The 20,439-nt window shown below is 38.0% G+C and overlaps 3 protein-coding genes across 3 annotated transcripts in view; 2 read left to right on the top strand and 1 right to left on the bottom strand.

Annotated features, from left to right (window-relative positions):
* The window catches only part of LOC128682967 (dipeptidase 1-like), a 101,158-nt gene that overhangs the window by 35,488 nt on the left and 45,231 nt on the right, over window positions 1-20,439 (bottom strand). The gene's annotated exons all lie outside the window — the stretch shown is intronic.
* On the top strand, window positions 1,387-10,093 carry LOC128682968 (uncharacterized). Its single transcript, XM_053768062.2, has 7 exons — window positions 1,387-1,522; window positions 4,407-4,637; window positions 6,071-6,171; window positions 7,590-7,780; window positions 8,237-8,457; window positions 9,071-9,168; window positions 9,758-10,093. Exons 1-7 carry the CDS (start codon window positions 1,413-1,415, stop codon window positions 9,913-9,915), a joined length of 1,110 nt encoding a protein of 369 aa, XP_053624037.1. The 5' UTR covers window positions 1,387-1,412; the 3' UTR covers window positions 9,916-10,093.
* Window positions 11,491-19,475, top strand: LOC128682969 (actin-3-like). The gene is made up of 4 exons (XM_053768063.2): window positions 11,491-11,759; window positions 13,730-13,950; window positions 18,159-18,326; window positions 18,835-19,475. Exons 1-4 carry the CDS (start codon window positions 11,634-11,636, stop codon window positions 19,424-19,426), a joined length of 1,107 nt encoding a protein of 368 aa, XP_053624038.1. The 5' UTR covers window positions 11,491-11,633; the 3' UTR covers window positions 19,427-19,475.

The following is a 20,439-nucleotide window of genomic DNA, read 5'->3' as shown; positions in this document are numbered from 1 at the left end:
AATTGATTAACATATCTGGATGTAATCTATTAAATTTACTTTGTACTAATGAAACTGAATAAAAAATGTACGGGAACGTTTAAATACAGTTTACTGTACGAAATTGGTGAATTTTATTAATTACCTGAGTCAAATGTTTGTTCGTAACAAAGTTAATTTTATGAATTGTCTGCCATTTCTCTTGTGTACTTTGCCACAATTCAAATATTGTTCTACATCAACATTTGTTACACAACTTCAGTGAAATAGTTTTTCGAACTGTTCATGGAAACAGTGTAACGAATTCGAATAATTATTTCATATCGCAAATCATATTTACACGTGCGAATTATGTAGTGTGCAGCCTGCAGCGTGTAGAATGCTTACTGGAGTCTCGGGTTTTAACTTTAATGAAATGGAAACGGGAAAACTATAATTTTCAGACAGACTTGGAGCTTGGACGTTTATCTAATATACATATTTTATTAACGTTGAGTTTGTATCCCGTAACACAAGTTTCGAACTTACTTCAAATGGCACTTTTTTAATGATATTGAAAAATATCAATAAGAAATAATAAAAATAAAGTTACTAGCTGTTCCCCTTGTCTTTGCTTTTGTGGGAATTTCAAGTAAAGTCTACTAAATTCATGCATTATTTCTGGCGTGTTGTAAAGTATTATTACGTTTACTCCTTACAATCAAGCCACCTCGTTTCCCAATTATTTATTTATTCGTGGATGTCACAGTCTAATTACATAGATATATTTAAAAAGTGATCATATTACAGTTGGTGATAATAAGACTTCGCTTATAAAATAGCAATGATATATAGCAACTAGCTTTTGCCCGCGGCTTCGCCCGCGTGAATTTCATAGCAAAATCTCAGTATTTTTTTTATCGCGTACACTGTAAAACTGGTAAATATATATGATTCTAATTCGCATATTTTCTCATCTTTAGTTCAATTTCCCGTTTCCCGCTGTGTGTCTCGTCCCGCAAACTTGTCCAATCCCGCTTCCTGCTATGTAATGTAGATATCCCGTACCGTTTCCTACATATTATGTGCCAAAAAGTGATCATATTACAGTTGGTTATAATAAGACTTCGCTTATAAAATAGCAATTATACTCGTATATAGCAATAAAAAAATATAACTTTGAAGAAAAAGCTGAAGTTTGTTGCGCCGCATCTTCTTCATCTGCGCTTTGGTAGTCATCGGTAAACTTGGTTTAAACAATTTTTTGACTTCAATAAGTTTTAAATTTAAACTGTGATTCTGATTAAAACAAAATGATAAATGCCGTGGGAAAGATCGAGCTTCGATATTTATTAAATTTTCTACGGTGGAGGGTCTATTATACTTAAAAAAAAAACTACGACAATAATATGACAACTAGGATTAATTAAATCTAGTAGGCTATAGTATCAACGATGTCGTTTGAAGAAGCAAGAGTGGTATTTGATATAGGTTCTGAGACTACGAAGGCTGGGTTTGCAGGGGAATCGTTTCCAAGATGTGTGATGCGGTCCATTGTCGGCAGGTTGGTTAACATTCTTACAAACTCAGCAACCATCCATATATTGGTGGTTAAATATAAGTTAAATCATAGTTATTACCTTCCTAGGTACCATTTGAATATCTAAATATTATATTTAAAAAAACATTGCTCTCATTGTTATAACAAAAGCCATTACTGTTACCAGAGATATCTAAAATCACGACCGTGCAGTAAAACGTTGAGGAGTTTCCACGTCTGGAGCCGTTACAGGGTGCACCATCTATGTCATGTTTGATGCATTGTCATCAGAACTAAATGCGTGTACAAAATTTCAGCTCAATAGGTTGAAGACAACTGATTAACATCGAGTTAGAAGATTCCATCCGAGACATAGGGACATAGAGGTAGCAACATACATTGCAAGTTAAATAAAACCTTGTAAAAATATGTATTTATCTTTAGATGTTTGAGGGTACATTAAGGAAGCCAAAGTCGAGAGGATTAATTTGCCAATCACCATAGCCGAAAACGAACACAAAGAAGCGGTGGTGGTGTTATGGTTAAGACGCCCGCCTGTGGATCGAAAGGTCCCAGGTTCGAATCGTACTCGTGCTACATGAGTTTGTATACCAGTCTGACTTATGTATAGTAGTTTTCATCGACCACCACTTGCTTCCGGTGAAGGAGAACATCGTGAGGAAACCTGCACACTGGTTGATTATTAACTTGTGTGTGAAATGGAGAAGGCAATGGCAAACCACTCCATAAATAACGCCAACAAAGTTGTTGTGTGTGTGTGTTTCATTCCACGTAATAACCACGACCTTCAGCCATGAGATGATTGACGACCTCGCTGGCGCAGTGGTAAAGTTCTTGCCACTGAATCGAGAGGTCCCCGGTCGATCCCCGGTCGGGTCATGATGGAAAACGATCTTTTTCTGATTGGCCCGGGTCTTGGATGTTTATCTATATATATATTTGTTATAAAATATGGTATCGTTGAGTTAGTATCCCATAACACAAGTCTCGAACTTACTTTGGGGCTAGCTCAATCTGTGTGATGTGTAATATTTATTAATTTATTATTATTTATAAGTCATAGTGACCACATTTACAGGTGCCTTACTATGTTTTCTGTCATATTTTTTCTAATCTGGGCAGTATATACCTGATATCTGGGATGTTACGGTACGGTACTCGACCACTGATTCTATACCGTTAAATATATACAATTTGAATTAGAACATACTTGGTATGAAGTAAGCGGTATGCACATTGATATGCACCTGGACGTACAGTCGACCGCGTGTCAGGTTACCGTGCATGGATCTTTATACCGCGGTAATAAGGACGAGTTTGCAATTAATTTGGGTAGGCTAATGTGCTGTTAACCGTACAATTAAATGCGCTAAGATGTCAAAATACATTCCCAATAACTAAAGTTGGAGAAACATTAACACAAAATATTCAATTACTTTAAATATTTAACTTTAATTAGCTTCAATTACCAAATTGGTATAAAATTGCGGGCTTAATGCTAAAAGCACTATACCAGTCCACTATAAATAAAGCAATCCCAAAAATGAGTACTTTATTTGGAATATTAACGTGTAATCGTCGCAAATGGAGTAAAAAGCTGAGTTATCGATCGCAAATCGCCATTCGCCCTCCGCGTAATTATCAAGGCGGGGGTCGACGCGCCTCGCTCAAAATACTTCGATTTTCCATCTCGATATATTAATATCCGACTCAGAGCGTTTACTATTACGGTTCAACACTTAAGATGAACTTTTTCATTTCGATTTTGTACAAATTGTCTGTTGATACTAAAATAAATGTTCGTACGACCCTTGACAACAGAGTGAAGTAGAGAAAAAATATATAGCGTTGTCTTTGTCTTGGGCGTATTTGATTAAACCAGGTTAAATCCAGAAGAATATGTTCTCGTAAAAAAGTCCGCCGGAGGTGAGCAATTATGAATAACGTGAATATCCGATAAAACCAGTATAAAAAATATATTTTCATTTTCCGGTTTTAAGCTTTGGTATAATTAACTATTATTTTCAGTTAACGACGTGACTCCCATTGTGTATTTTTTATAAGAAAAACGTAAATCGGTTCGTGGAATATTACTAACGTAACTATATAGTCTGTAAAATATGAGACTGTTTATTCTAAAACATTTACGTAATAAATACAATTATGGCGTTAAAATCTTACATGAGTTAACACGCCCAATATTCCAGTTTATTTCCAAAAGGCACAGACGGTAGCCGGATTTTTTGGCGTGAAATTGAGAGCCACTTGCACTCAAAAAATATTATTACATACAGTCAAAAGTTGTGAAATTCCAAAGCCCCTTTCAGCTGTACGGCGGGCTTGTTGTCGGAATTGAGATATAGATTTCTTGCCTATGAGAAGTAACCAAATTGTAGCCATTACCTTTTTAAATCTTGACGACCTCGGTGGCGCAGTGGTAAAGTGCTTGCCTCTGAACCGAGACGTCACGGGTTCGATCTCCGATCGGGTCATGATGGAAAATGATATTTTCCTGATTGACCCGGGTCTTGGATGTTATTTATATATGTATATGTTATAGAATATAGTATCGTTGAGTTAGTATCCCATAACACAAGTCTCGAACTTACTTTGGGGCTAACTCAATCTGTGTGATTTGCTCTTATATATTTATTTATTTATTGAAATCTGCAAAGAATGCGAAGGAGCGGCACGTTCTATATTATATTTACCCCCACACGAGGGTGTATAGTCAACACTATCGCCAAACTCAGACAAATGCCAACGCGAATTCATGAATATTGCATAGTTTGTATAAGTGCTTTTAATTACCACAATCTGCAACTCGGCATACAGAGTCCATCAAGTTTAGCGACATAACAGATCAGATATTTTTGTTGACATTCAGATTCCGCCACACTGGCTTCATCGACGGAGTCCCACTGTTCTACTATGGTGACCATGCTATCAAGAATCGAGGGACACTCCACCTAAACTGTCCCGTCACGGACGGGTACATCACCGATTGGGATGACATGGAGAACTTGTGGCATCATGTCTTCTACTCCCAATTGTGTATGCCTCCTGAACATTCGAGGGTCGTGCATGCTATCCATGCTATGTCGACTGTTAAAGAGAAGTATGATACTATTTATAGTATAAAAAATAACTTTAAATCTTTGGGTAAAGACCTCCTCTAGCGACAACCTCCATTACCGTTGTCGAGGTGGCGGGTTCGATCCCCGGTCAGGTCAAGATGGAAATTGATATTTTTCAAATTGACCTGGGTTTTTGATGTTTATCTTTGTATGTAAACGTTAAAGAATATAGTATCGCAAGTTAGTATCATATAACACAAGTTTTCAACTTAATTTAAAGATTGATCTGTGTGATTTATCCCTATATATTTATTAATTATCGAGCGCCAAAATTATCTCTATTCCGGGCAACCCGTTTCATTAAAACATCCAAATATAAACTTATGATAAGTACCAATTAATAGTGAATTCGACTGTGATTTACATTAATGATTCTGAATACAAAGTTCAATAATATTCGCATTTACTGTATACAAAAGCGCAAATTTTGAATTGCAGCTATTGTTTTATACAATACAATTTCCATCTGGCGTCGGTATGTTTCAGATACAATTTAACTTACAAATACACGCTGCAACTATATTTGTGAATGCGTAGAATGCATTAATGTACATTGTACATTGTTACGATGCTTTATGATAAACTTGGATCGTCAAAATGTTTCACCCCGGACAATTTCGTGTTTTTATAACTCAAAATTAACGATGAAATTATAATATTGTTAGAACAATCTAAGTATGATAGATGAAGATAGGTAGCTATATAAAAAAATGTTGAGCAAGTTGATAGTCGAATAACTTTAAGAAGAACTCGATAGTCGAATGTGTGTCACAGTCAGGTTTTAAATAGCCACCGCTAAAATGTTATACAACTTGTTTTTTTATATGTATAATACAAATTTAAGGCGGTATTTACATAATTAAGGAAAATTTCTGAAAGCAAACTAAACTGTATATAGTTTAGATAAAGGACAGCAGTCGTTTTTTATGTAATTCTTTTAAAATGGGTTATTATTATTACAAACTGTTTAAAGTACCCCCACAAAATTAATCTAATGACTTACCCAGAATATAGCCACCATTATTTATGTGTGAATATTAGGGTTAATAAGGAGGGTGACAAAGTGGGTATTGTCGTCCAGGCAGAAAGGGCGAACGCTAGAAGTGTTGGCTTGGCATCAAGCCTTGGGTTTGCCCCTTTGTCAAGGATAATATGCGTGCCAATGGTCTGACAACTAGGCGTGCCGACGACCGTGCTAAGTGGAGACGAACAAGTAGGAAAGCGGGATCTGGGCTCCGACGCTCAATGACTGAGGAAGGAACCGAAATACGCTCATATGAGAAAGACATACTTAGAGGCTTTGTAAAAAAAATTGTATCGTATGTAGCGGAACTTTTAGTCGTAACTGGTTACGTAGCATCGGTTCCGGAATTACAGTCCTACGACGGCATGAAAAGGCGTTTTGGTGTTTCAGAAAAAAAATGGCGGAAATATTATTCGAAGTGTTTGCAATCAAAGGGCTATATTTGGTTAAGGCACCAATCCTAGCACTGTTCGCTAGTGGCCGGACGACAGGTAAATATAAGTGTTCTATTTTTTTCCATTTGTTCCAAAAACATAGTAGTTAGAGCGCGGCCTCACTGCTATGCGTTGCGTCGACGATCCTTTGTTGTACTGTACATATAGGTTTGACATTGACATACGGTACCGTACTGCAGTCATGACGTACGTTACTACGTTGATCCATTGACGTAGTTCGACGGAGCAGTGAAACCTCGCTCGTTGACACGTTTCGTTCCGACTATACTTTTCTTACACTTTTATTTATAAATTAATTTCTTATTAAAAACGATATCTCTTACGTCTAGCAGGCCACTGTTACGCAAGTATTTCGCATCGCATCAACGAAGCGTCACCAGGACACCGCTACGACACCTTGCCGGCGCTTACGCCTCTTTTATTTTGTTTTATTTTATTTTCATAACAAAAATACAGTTTTACACACTACGTCACCTAAAACCAAAACGGTGTTTAGCTTCAATATAAAAACGAAACACTTATAGCTATAAACACGGATATTAAAATCATACATTTAGTAAATACAGCCGCGTGTGGAAACGACCCATACAGCTTGTTAGTGAAGTGACGTTTGAAACATTATAAATAAAAATCTGATGCAGATATAATTATTACGCGTCAGCTCGCCCGCTATCGCCGTGCAGGGTTACTTGCGCACAAATAAGTGAAAGTACAAAGCCACAGTAACAACAACAAATTTGTTAGACAAATTATAAAAAAAAACCTTCTTTCAATATTCATTTTATGCTACTACTTTTGAACGACTCAACCGATTTTCATCAAAGAACACTCGGCTAAGAACACTCGGGATAAAATTATCTATGACACAAAAAAAAAACTAAACGAAATTCGGTTCGTCCGTTTGAGAGCTACGACAGACACGTTAAACTTATAACAGCCCTCTTTTTGTGTCGGAGGTTAAAAATATTAAAGATAGAAATATATTATTAATTTAACAAAAGCGGAGTATGGATTATAGCGAATACATATATTCAACATTAAATTGTATTTCTCTGACCTAGATTTGCAAAAAATGAACAAAGTTCGCTTATCACACTGGAGCGGAGTTCCTTTAAGAAACGGTTACTAAACTTATTACAATACCTACGCACCAACGAGATATTACGCGCAAACATATACGCAATACGCAAACTCCGCTTCAAACGCACTTATAAATCGGCCAATGACCCGCGTCGAGTACTACGAGCTACGATCACATCGTTAAGAAATTAACGTGTGTTCAACAGAACACATCATAGTTCGCAGATTTGAGAGGAATGATAAGTAGAGTCTAAATTTGAACATGCCTGTAAAGGTCTGAATGTGCCTCTCTGAATGAGGGTTCGATGCAAAATGAACATTTAGCAATATGTGATTTGACTTTTGACTCTCTCCTGTTCTCATTCCCATATCAGGGCTGGTCTGGGGCAGTGGCCACTCGTGCTGCTCCGCCACTCCAGTATTCGAAGGTTTTCCCCTGGCCCACGCCACAGTCTCGTCCGAGTTGTCCGGGTCTGCTCTGACCGAATACCTGCGCTCTTTGATCAATAAACTAGGATACCAACTCCACACCTCCTTCGAAAATGATATCGTCAATGAAATTAAGGTCAGTTATAATTCATCATTATTTTATTGCCGTATAATGGCACATGTATGGCACATTACCTCAGGCAGATGATCGCGTTTCATCCAGGCTTCGGCACTATGGACTCGATTTTGTGATGACAAAACAGACAAAATAGAGAAATACAAGAAAGAAAATGAAGAGGTTTTATCCTCTCCATTTTCAGTTCCTAGATATACAGTAGGCTTATGACTGAGGCACAGTCCTCACTGGTTACTTATTTTTTACTTATTGTCATCTTCTGGTGAAGAAGAAGCGGCGCAACGAACTTCACCGCAGTCTTTTGAATATTCGCCAATTTTGGAGGATATTATTTCTACCTTAGTCAGATTATTCCAATTGTAACCTAAACTGTTTCTTAGTGCATGTCTGTACAGACATTGTACATTACAATGTAATAGTTCTATTATGGATATCGTTTTTATATAATATCAACAGGCGAACATGTGTTTTGTCAGCAATGACTATGCCGTGGAAGTGGACAAGCTCAAGTTCGACAAAGCATCGTACGTGATGCCTGATGGCCAGAAGATCCTGCTGGGGCCGGAGCGGACGCAGTGTCCAGAGATGTTCTTCCAACCCAGCCTGGCCAACAAGAAATGTGCAAGCATCCCGGATATTATCTTCAACAGCATTAATAAATGTGACGTGGATTACAGGTGTGATTTTAATTTATAACCAATAAACATTATTAATGAAAACTACGGATAACTCACGTGCGATCGACAGAAAAGTCGACTAGTTTCAGTCTAATAGTTGATCTTTTTCAAGAAGAGTCAACTTTTACGTCTATAGCGAGACAAATAATCTTGTTATATTCTTAAGGCCAGCTGCACTATAGAAGGTAAAACGAATGGTTCATACAAAAAAATCTAGGCATAGTAGCATCAAAATACGTAACTTTTATCCTTATTCTACCCCTATATAATCACTTCGCGGTCCCCCTGTCAAGATGGTTTTTATCAGGAAAGCTTAGAGGTATCAAATTGCAATTGAATACCAAGCACCTGGCCTACCTAGGTATAATATAGTGAGAAACTACAATACAAATAACAGAAAAGCCACACAGTAGCCATATAGAAGAACGGAAGAAAAGTAGGTTACGGGAACCTGGACCTTGGCTGGGGAGAAGCAACTGGGAATGCGATCAAAGGACAGGGAGATACGCCGGAAGGAGAGGGGGTATACAGGAAGGGGGACCGAAGGATACAGGAAGATATACCCATAAAAGAAAAATGTGTTTACATTTCGGTACTCAATACTCTGTTACAGGCCATTATTCTTCAAAAATATAGTGGTCTCTGGAGGATCCACGATGTTCCCTGGTTTGATCAACAGACTGAAGGCAGAAATGCACATCAAAAACCCAGGTAACCAACCATCACCTCCCGTGGGAAGGTGTAAAGTATTGTTCATCATCTTTTTGTATATCGCCGTAATCATTATGTACATTTCAATCACGCGTCCTCATTGAGACAAAGCAGTGTGATGCGATGCGACGCAAAAATATTAAATGTATTTACGTATATGTGGTTGGATACGTAAATGAATAGGACATTGCATATATACAATTGATTGTTTCGTGTCTTTTCCTTCTTTGGTTGTGTAATTTTTCTTTTGCTATCTCATTTTACACATATACTAGCTACACCGCCTAGTGTGTGTGCGTGTAATTATTTAAACATTGTAATTTTATGCACAACAGCGCCATCTACTTTATAAAACGCCATTGACTATGAGACTTTTTCACCAACTTCTACGGGAATTACGTACTTTCTGTGTCCATGGTGTATCAGCTACTTAATTAACAAATTTCATGAAAATTGGCTCAACGTTTGAGCATGAAGAAGTAACAAACATAATCGCAAACTTTCGTATTTATAATATTCATTAGGATTGGGATTGCAAAGGAGTTAAATAAGGCTGGAGGCATCACGACTTTGTTTTGTATCTTCCTAGGTGTGGAAATGAAGGTGGATGGTATACCGAACAGGTCATTGTCAGCCTGGGCGGGAGGCTCCATGATGGCCGGCATAGACTCTATGAAGGATTTCTGGCTCACCAGCGAGGAGTACGAAGACTGTGGAGACGAGAAAGTCATCTACAAGTTCTTTTGAGATACAACGGCCTCTCTAGCGTCATTGCCATCATCCCGGGCAGCTACACTGGAGGTCCCGGGTTCGATCCCCGACTATTCCAGGCCTAACCAGAGTATATTTTAATTAATGAGTGGGTTAGAGTAAAAGCAGTAAAAGAATAAAAAATACTTTACCCAGTATTATCGAATTTATTTGGAGTGGAGCCCAGGGACCAAACTGGTCTTGTAAAATAGTATGACTCATTATAACGTGGATTAAAAATCGCTTAACACTTTGCCCAAACGGCGGACCGTTTTTATACAATATTCGGGAAACTTCTATTATCAAATTAACGTTAACAAATTTATTCAAATTCATTGCACATATTACTACAATGTAAAGATCCATCAGTGTATCTTGACATGCAGTCGACTGTACTATTACGATGGCGATGTACGCGTTTCAGGATTCAACTTCTCACTATCGAATTGAGACGCAGCGAACCAATCACATTGCGGTGTGGCCGTCGTCGCGTTACAATGGCGCACTGTGATTGGTTAGTTGCGTCTCACTGCGAATCGACTATATGTTGAGATGTAAATTGCAAAGTTGCACTACAAGGAGTGATATTTTCCACAAATATAAAAAACACAATTCTTTTGGAATGTCCACTAAATCCCAAGCATATTTTCATACAACTTCAAGAAGTTTGCCCTCAGACCTCACCACATTACATTGCAATGTTCATACACGGACATATTCCGTTTCCTTTTCATAACTTTTCGACTGTGTCATAACCTTCTTAATTAGTAAAGTGGCGTTATGTCATTCATATTGTTATGAAAACATTTTTAGGGTACCGTTTCGCTTGAAAACAAAATGATAACCTACATTAACCCATATGGCATAGCAAAAGTCCCCTACATCCACTAAATCCATCTTGAAGATTTGATGGATCCTTTTCCACTTTTATATCCACTTTAATCCATCTGTCTATTGTGTCATCAAATGTATTTAAGTGCAAAAAACTTTTATATTTTTTATGCTACCATGCAAGCAAACAGGCATGCGCCCCACCTGATGGTAAATGGTCACTGCAGCCTGTCAACGCCTGCAACACCAGGTCAAATGCGCGTTGCCTATTTTGTGGCCTAGGATCTTTTGCCACAGTACCCTGTAATCACATCGCCTCTCTCATAGCATATGGCAGCAGAAATAGACGAGAGTGAGGTACCCACAAGTTGATCTTTGTACCAAGACCCAAATCTGGTGAACTAAATAAATAAATCATAAAATACCGAGCTATCTCCACTACGATACGAAGCGGTGATGGTATAGTGGTTAATACGCCCGCCTGTGGATCGAAAGGTCCCAGGTCTTACCCGTGCCACATGAGTTTGTATATATATAAATATATATATATAGAGTTGTCAGTCCTATATATACGTATATGCTTTTAGATCTTTAAAACTACGCAACATATTTTGAACGGGTTTTTTAATAGATGGTTTGATTCCTAACGAAGATTTATGTGTAAAAATTATTATACTTAGTATTTATATCACAGATACAAGAACATACGTAGTATTCGAGCGTGTACATAATATGCGGAATCCTTGCTCTATTAAAACGGTTTTTATTTAACTTTGAAAAGAAAAAGAAAAAATAAAATTGTCACTGGACACGACACGACTCGACAGTGATCTTTCGACGTCGTCGAATAAGTGATATGCTGTTTTGTTGATCTGCAATAAAATATGGTGTTTGAGAAGCCAGTGGTCATCATAGACAATGGTAGCAATATGCTCAAAGCTGGGTTTGCTTGCGACAACCATCCCGTGTCCATGTTCCGGACTGTGGTTGGCAGGCCTAACTATCTGAAGGTTAGTATCGAAACGAAATATTACATTCTAAGACGCGTCCTCATGTTGTGGTATTAAGTGGAACGAAATACACACGAAGACTTTCTTTGGCAATATCAATGGCGGTTGTATCAAGTGATTGGCATTTTATTTTTGTAAATAATCATGAGATAAATGTATATTTATGTAGGTCCCGTGACCCGTTCGCGGTTGGTCCATTGAAAATCAGCATTGAAGTTACTGATGTGACTGTAGCATATGCTGAATGCGTCTATTTGCCGAAATGAACTCGCGGCACAACATTTGTGACAACTCTGCTTGCACACTTGTATTTACTTGTATGTATAAGATTTTATTAATTACATGTTTGTTATCATTAATTTGTGTTGTGATGTTGTAATTTTTGGCAATAAATGTTCATTCATATTATGGAATCTAGCGGGAATCGAACCACGCTTTGCTATTGTCTTTTCAATAACGTTGACTTTGACCGGCGCGCCACTGTCGCTCAGACAAAATGGCGTGGCGTTTTCCTGCGCAAGTTAAAGTTAACACCAAAGTTAACTGATGCAAGTGTAGGTTTCCACACGATATTTCCCATCACACGTGGGGCGGGCGCATTGCGGGTGTAGTAGTAATATATTACTGTTACTCTTTCAAGTAAAACTCCACTAGTCTCTAATTGTTATGAAATTTGGTACACAAGTAGTATATAACCTGGAAAAATACATAGGATACTTTCTATCCCGAAATTCCCACAGGCGCATTTATACTTGTAGCTCCAATCAACAAGATGAAAGAAACTTGACAACCGAAAGCTCAGAGTGTATCTGAAGGCGAGTTTTATAATTATACCAAAATCGTATAAATGTTGGAAGAGTCGCGCCATTACAGAATTGATAAAACTTTGCTGAACTTGGAGTTTATTACCCCGTAACTCGGGAAGATTAAAATGGATAGAGTTACCATTCATATACGTTTTCATATATCGCGTTGCTATTGTTTCCACTTAGATATGTCGTAAAAGTCACGTCAGATGCCTTCGGGCGACTTGAATAAGATCTGACAACAGTGTTACCAGTGACACACTCTAAATGAATGAGAAGAATGTACTAATTGCGTAACTAATTTATTGAATTTCATCAGCCGAATGTAGATTTTCTTATCAATAGATTTGGTAAATCCATACTTCTTCTTCATAGTCGTATTCCTCATGGCTGAGGGTCGTGGTTATTACGTGGAATGAAATACACACAACAACTTTCTTGGCATTATTAATGGAGTGGTTTGCCATTGCCTTCTCCATTTCACACATAAGTTTATAAAAAATCATACAAACTCCTGTAGCACGAGTAGGATTCCAACCAGGGAATACATTGCCCCAAGTAGAATGTGAGACAATAATAAATTACAAGATGTCGTTATCCTTACTAATCCATATCATTATCTATACTAAAAGAGAAATAATTTGTATTTTCGTATTATGTTTGTAATGAATATACTGAAGCATTAGCTTTTCTTCAATATGGTTTTACCCGAGCGAAGCTGGGACGGACCGCTAGTAAGCAATATATTCATTTTCTTAATCAATTACCAAATTCACATAAAACTAAATTAACAGTAATGCGTAATAATATCAAGTCTCTTAAAACCAAAAGGATTTTAAAAACAAAGGATTTACTTTGGTACTTGGATGTACTTAAGTCTCTTAAAAGCAAAGGATTTCTAATAGATTGTAAAAGTAAGATTTCTATATTAGAGTATTTTATGTCCATTTATTTTATGTAATGATTCCATAGTAAGTAGTTTCTTGGTCAGCCCCATATCTTCTAGAATGTTCGATTGGATAGAACGACTTGGAAAAAGATGGGGACGACAGTAGGATGGAAAAGGCGCAGTTCTTCAAAAAAAGGCTAAAATTGTGTCACCTATATTTACTATCCATGTCCATGTTAAGATGTTTAATAGGTGATGGTTTTTTTATTTTTCAGGGGAGCTACGGCCGTAAGCCTTATGAAGTGTACATCGGTGACGATGCTATTGATAGGATCGAAGATTACGAGCTGAGCAATCCCGTGGTGAACGGCCGTATCGCCCACTGGGACAACATGGAACGGGTGTGGCACCACGTCCTCTACCGCGAGCTGAAAGTGGCGCCGGAGGATAGGGGCGTCATCCTTAGCAGCAACGTTAACACTACTATGCAAGAAAAGTAAGTTCAGCTGTTATTATACAACACTCAGTTGCGCCACTAAGTCGAGCAAAGCGAAGAGAGTCGCTCGTTGACCACGGTTCGTTGTAACACGACCTGAAATGTGCGAAGTATCTCTCAGCTACATTTCTCTCAGCTCATCTATTCACCACAGTCTGATCGCACCTCCTCTCACTCATTACAGGCTCCAGCTAATCAGTGATCGCTCATCAAGCAATACTATCACTGCACCGAGCTGCGGCCTTTTTGTTGCTGCAATACACACACAGCTGCACTGTATAATATTTATGTGTGTTTTTCTACGTACCCTCTTTTTTATACCTGTTCCTTTTTATGTTGTGCATGTGTGTGATTGTGGCAGAAATAAATGCTTTATCTATCTAAGTATAAAAAGTACGTGCGCGTTAGATATGCCCGTATTAAATAATTAACAATAACAACTATTTCTTTTGAAATCTCTTGTTTTTATTGTATACTGATTTCTGTAATAATAGTAACTGTTAATAAATAAAACTAATGACGACGAGCTAGCGAGAGAAGCAAACGTGATTAAACATTTCCAATCAGAGAGGCTGATTGGTCGTTGTTCTCAATAGGTTTGACATTGACGTAGGTCACGCATGCAGTTGTTACATACAATACTGCGTGGGGCGTACCGGAACAGTGAGGTCTCACTTCTCGTTCATCAGTAACCATAATAACTATAAAAGAAATAAGCGAAAATTCGCATGGGATGAAGTATGAGACACTATTCAGATTTCCCTTCATCAACATCTGATAATACTGCCTTGGCCTTTAATTACCTGGGTAATGGTCATCATCTCAGCCACAGGAAGACCACTTCTGGGCACAGGCTACTCACAAAAACCGATTAGAAATAATTTGTGTCCAGCGTCTTCTTGTGACTTTGACCGATATCGTCAGTTTGTTGATGACCAGCGCTGCGCTTGCCAGTACGTGACTGCTTCTAGAACTTTTCTGCCCCAATGGCCATCAGTTCTGCAGACTATGTATCCCAGAGAATGAGAGGCAGTGTAATCAAAGGGTACTGTGGCAAAAAGCCCTAAGCTACAAAGTAAGAAATGTCCCTAGTATTGCAGGCGTAGCGGTTTATCTGATGATAAGCTGTGTCCACTTATCATCAGATAAACCGCACGCTTGTTTGCCTGCTTAATAGGATAAAAAAACGAATATGAATATTCAAGAAGCGGCACGACGTCGCGCCTTAGGGTCACGTTCCCGAGCTGACCTAGAATTATGACAGATGATGTGTAATCGATTGGATCACCTGAATAATAAATCGCGAGTCCACCACGTGACGGAACTAACAAATTTTAGGTCATTGTCTATTCTGTATATCCCTGTTGATTCGGCCCGATTTTAGGAAAATAATAACATTGGTTAAAAGGCGAGACGGCTGTTTAGGATATTTTTCATTAGCATTAATTAGAATTAAGATTAGATTGATACAATTTTTCATATTGTCTACAATTTTCAAGCAAATTAAACTAAACCTGACAATTCGAATTTTGTTAGATTGAGTTTAAATAAATATCTTAGTACACACAATAATATATGGTACTCGTAGATATCGTGAAAGGGAAATGAACTGGAAAAAATGTGAACATTTAAGTAGCGTAACCAAACGAGACTGACCAGTCCGATAGGAAATGTAAAATTTCACATTTTTTCTAAAATCCTTTTATGGAGTTCGACCGTGGAGATAATAGGACTAGATATTTGAAATCTCCCCTTATTTCAGGGATAAAACAGCTTTTATCGAACCAACTTCAAAGTAAAAGCCACTTTTATTACCCCGCACAAAGGACTGGGCAACAAAAAAATAGAAACTCCATGCACTGGACATATTTTTAGAAGTCGTTTTGCTTCACATCCCTGCCGTAATGAGATCTATGGATCCGTTTGTTTAATGAACTCTATTATGTCTGAGCATTTTTCCGGTTTCTTTCTCAGCCATAGGGCGTTGGAGCCCTGGGTCCGCATTTCTACAACACTTCGATATCCTGAGTTGTTTCCTTACATACTTCAACATACTGTCATGGTTCTGACCATTGGCAAAACGTGTCCGTACCAGCAGCCCTACCATAAACTTTATCGAAATACCGGATCTAACCAGTAAACATTTAAATACTACGAGTATTTAAATGCTACGAGTATTTAAATGTTTACTGGTTAGATTTACCGAGTATGACTCAAAATCTACAATAATTAATGACATGAAAATAAAGATAATAAATGAAAGAGTTCATGAAAAGTGACAAAGAATTTAAATTTTAATAGAATTTAATCTTTTACAAAACATTTTACAAATTTCAATGGAATCACGGTCAAAATAAAGGGCTATTCCTGAAACATTTCAATTTAATCTAAAGCACCGAGAATCCAGTCCGTGAATAGCACCCATGGTATTTTCAATTATGCACCAAATGTTCTATTCACGTCTAAATGATTGATTGGCAACCTGGTATTTTGTGTTTGGCAATTACAGCGTAAACACAATATAAACATAATATCCTATGCGAGACGAATTACCTTTTCGCAGGAAGTATTAGTAGTATGGGTATTTTCAGTAGAGCGAGTAATGTCGGAAATTTTAAAGGTAAACACGTTGAGTTTCCCGGCTGAAGGCAGATGCATAAATGCATTCAATGAATGTTTCATCAAATAGATGGGACAATATTTGTTGATGTATTTTAAAACGCGCTTTACAAAGGGTAGATGACGAAGTCACAAAATTGTAAAGAAATAGATATTTAAGAGCACTGTGATGATTCATAGACTGTAACAATGTTTCTGGTGCAATCATTATACGAACAAGTTTGTCCCTAAAAAATAAACATTATTACAATCTGGACAGTCCATTTTACAAAATCAGCATAGATAAACGGACATAGCTACGGCACGGCTGCTCTCCGTATTCTCGGCTCCGTACTATCGGCAAACATTGCGACAAACTTTGTAGTTCCGATGTACAATGCTGGATTTTGCTTGTGGTTAATAAAAGCTCGCCTACAAACCAGGCAATGTACGTTCATTGCGTCATCTGTCGCGTGGAGACGGGACAACGTGGTGGCACCGTGAACACTAATGAACCACACCACGGTAACCGCATCTACACTCGGCATACGCGCCGCGGATAGACACGGTGGGAAAACGCACTAAAACAGTTTAATTTGACCTGAAATACAGGCAATTCCTAGCTCAGAAACAGTTGCAACTGGTTTAAATTTTTATACACGTAATTTTGTCAAAGAAGAAAAATGTAATTTTGTCAAAGAAGAAAGATGTAGGGTGAGATGTACCTCCTTATGTTGAGTTTTCCTGCGCCGGTGACGTTACTGGGTTAAACAAAATGGCGCACTGTGCATTTTTCTGGGCAGGTTATAGTATACTGTGTGACTAGTAAACGACAAAGATGTCTGGTGCAATCTTCATCAAAACTCTTATTCATCTCTGAGCCACAGACTAACTCATAGACCAACCAGTATTTAATTCATTGGTATTCTTTGAAAGCCACGAGCCCATGAGGACCTTCGTGGTCTCTCAAGGCATTCACGAGGTGAAAGGTACATGAACGAAGCTTTTATACCATTTGATCTAAATGCGGGATGGCATCTGCGGAGATCTATACATTAATGTACCACTGGGACATACGAAAGGACAGGGTAGCTGTGGTCCACATCTGCCAAAATATTTCCAGGAAGGGAGCTACATAGTTTGTATTATATGGATGGGATGGACCAGTGGACTACTGGGTTATGGAGTGAGATGCTAACATCTATCATTTAAAGTTTGACGACCTTGGTGGCGCATTGGTAAAGTTCTTGCCACTGAACCGAGTGGTCCCCGGGTTCGATCCCCAGTCGGGTCATGATGGAAAATGACCTTTTTCTGATTGACCCGTATCTTGGATGTTTATCTATATATGTACTTGTTATAAAATATAGTATCGTTGAGTTGGTATCCCGTAACACAAGTTTCGAACTTACTTTGGGGCTAGCTCAATCTGTGTGATTTGTCCTAATATATTTATTATTTATTATTATTATTTAAATTATAGTTAGGTAGATGGTGACGTTGACCAGCAGTGAGACACAACTACAGGGTAGAAAGAAAATTGTTAACTCATAACCAGATGGTGATGTGCAGCCTGTGGTCCCCCTAAACTAGCTTGAATTATTTTGCAGAATCCATTGCTGTGAAGTGTTCTTTGAGACTCTGAACACTCCAGCTTTGTGCATCCAGCCCCAGCCGGTGATGTCCCTGTATGCTTCAGGTTTCACTACTGGGATGTGTGTGGACCTGGGCCATGATACCGTCGACATCAGCCCCGTCTATGAAGGAGGCGTCATCAAGTAACTATATGGGTTTTGTATCATGTTCCACTTCGTTTTTGGATTACAAATTACTGTTTACCCAGCTGGTAACCTAAATATTACTAGAATAGTATTAAGGGGTCCTTTGCGGCATCCCTTTAAGCTCTCATCTGGCTGAGAACGATGAATTACTCTAGGGACACAATCGTCACTATATCAACTTAAGTTTTTTATATGACGTTGTGAATTTGTAATTATTAATTTTTGACTTCTTTTTTATCGTTATTTTATTTCATCTAATTTTGGTGGGTTTTTTCTTGACTTCTGCTGAAGAAATACCTAACTTTAAGTATTTTTTTTGAAAATTCAGCTTTGGTTTTGCAAATGGTCGCCTGTCGGACTTAATCCTCTTTTGGAATCTATCATCGCTTTACATTCGTCGCACGATATTCTCAGAAGTATACGAAGTGATTCTATTCCTCGGGTGGCGATCACACCCTTGTAGATTTTCATCGAAGTATAAAATTCCCATTCTTCTTTTCACAAGGTACGCTCACATGATGACTAATTATGCAGGCATTCAAGTGATCAACTACATCAATGATTCTCTTCGAGACAGGGGCCACGACTTTGGAATACACACTTTAGAGATTTTAGGAAATATTCAAAAGCAGATATATATAACATCAGATTGTGCTATGTCCAGAAGGAATTACAAAAGAGAGCATATCCTGCCCGACGGACAAGCAGTGGACATAAGTCAAGAGGTCTTCATGGCTGGCGAAATGTTTTACCAGCCGACTCTTGTGATGGGTGAGGACAAAGGCATTCTTTCTTTGCACGATGCAGTAATAACAGCGGCTATGAAGTGTGATGCTGATTTGAGAACTGAACTGTTTGATGCTATAGTTCCATGCGGTGGAATGTCCATGATTCCTGGATTACCAGGAAGGTTGGGTATTGAGATAGAAGAGAGTATTCACAGGCCAGTGAACATCTTAACTTCAGGTGAAGCATATGCTCTGGCTTGGCTTGGAGGAGCAGTGTTCGCGGGGTTGCCGGACTCCGGGAAGATTTGGATATTCAAAAAACAGTTTGAGGACCACGGAGCGAAGATTGTAAGGAACAAGTTTATGTGAATTCATTAGTAATGTTGGTGTTATTATGTTTAAATATTATATAGTTAATGATATCTAAAAAGATTTTTTTTGGACGGTTTTGATTTTATAGTGTTAGGAAGTAGTCTACATATCATGCACGTATAGCTGATGCCCGTGACTTCGTTTGCATGGCCGGAAATTTTTGGTAACGAGTCAAAATTAATACATTAATTAGAGAAATTTAATTGTACAGACAAAGCGTAACGATACTTATACAGAAGATGCTCATACGATTGAAATATATTTTTCCTATAGTTTAGCTGGACCATTATGACTCTTCTTCAGGTGTTCCAGATCTTCGATTTTTATACATTAACAGGAAATACTCATCAGGCTTTTCTACTCTTTTATTATATGTATTGATCAATGAATAATGTAATGTTTTAAATTGGTAAGCACCTCTTTGCGGACAGCGTTTCAAACGAAGACGATCACGGCAGCAGACGATATCGTGACGTGTGATATATCGCTCCGTCACTCTCTCTGAGCATTTTCTCGGTCGCTAAGCGTCGGAGGCCAACGACCCCTTTGCAATTTTTTCAAGTAGTCAAATCATTGGTTTGGTTTCATTTGTTATGGTTTCTTTGAGACCAACCATGGCTACGGGTCGTCCGCTGCTCAATTGGCTCGTGCTATTCCACAGAAAAATGCATGTATATACAACCGTGCAGTCACATGCTTCCAATACCTGCATTTCCCAATGGGTGGGTGCAGCGTATAACTCAGCTCATAGTCAAGGAATCCACGTTGGGCGTGAATGTAAAACGTTGGGAAGCCTTTATTAGAATATAAGTAGTTCTACAATTCAAATTTAAACTAAAAGTGACTTAGTAATCCCCCAGGTATTTTAATTTAAATAATTTATTTTATTGTGTTTTGTATTTACTATAGTCATGTAACAGCAAGATAATAATATACATTTTAATTTTTAAGTAACAAAAAGTGCGTATTGTTTGCCCAAAATGGTAAGTATTTGATATCGGAACGCAACT

Source organism: Plodia interpunctella, chromosome Z (assembly GCF_027563975.2).
Source record: "Plodia interpunctella isolate USDA-ARS_2022_Savannah chromosome Z, ilPloInte3.2, whole genome shotgun sequence".
Lineage (NCBI taxonomy): Eukaryota > Metazoa > Arthropoda > Insecta > Lepidoptera > Pyralidae > Plodia > Plodia interpunctella.
The sequence above is the reverse complement of the archived record's forward strand: the minus strand, read 5'-3'. Positions and strand labels throughout refer to the sequence as shown.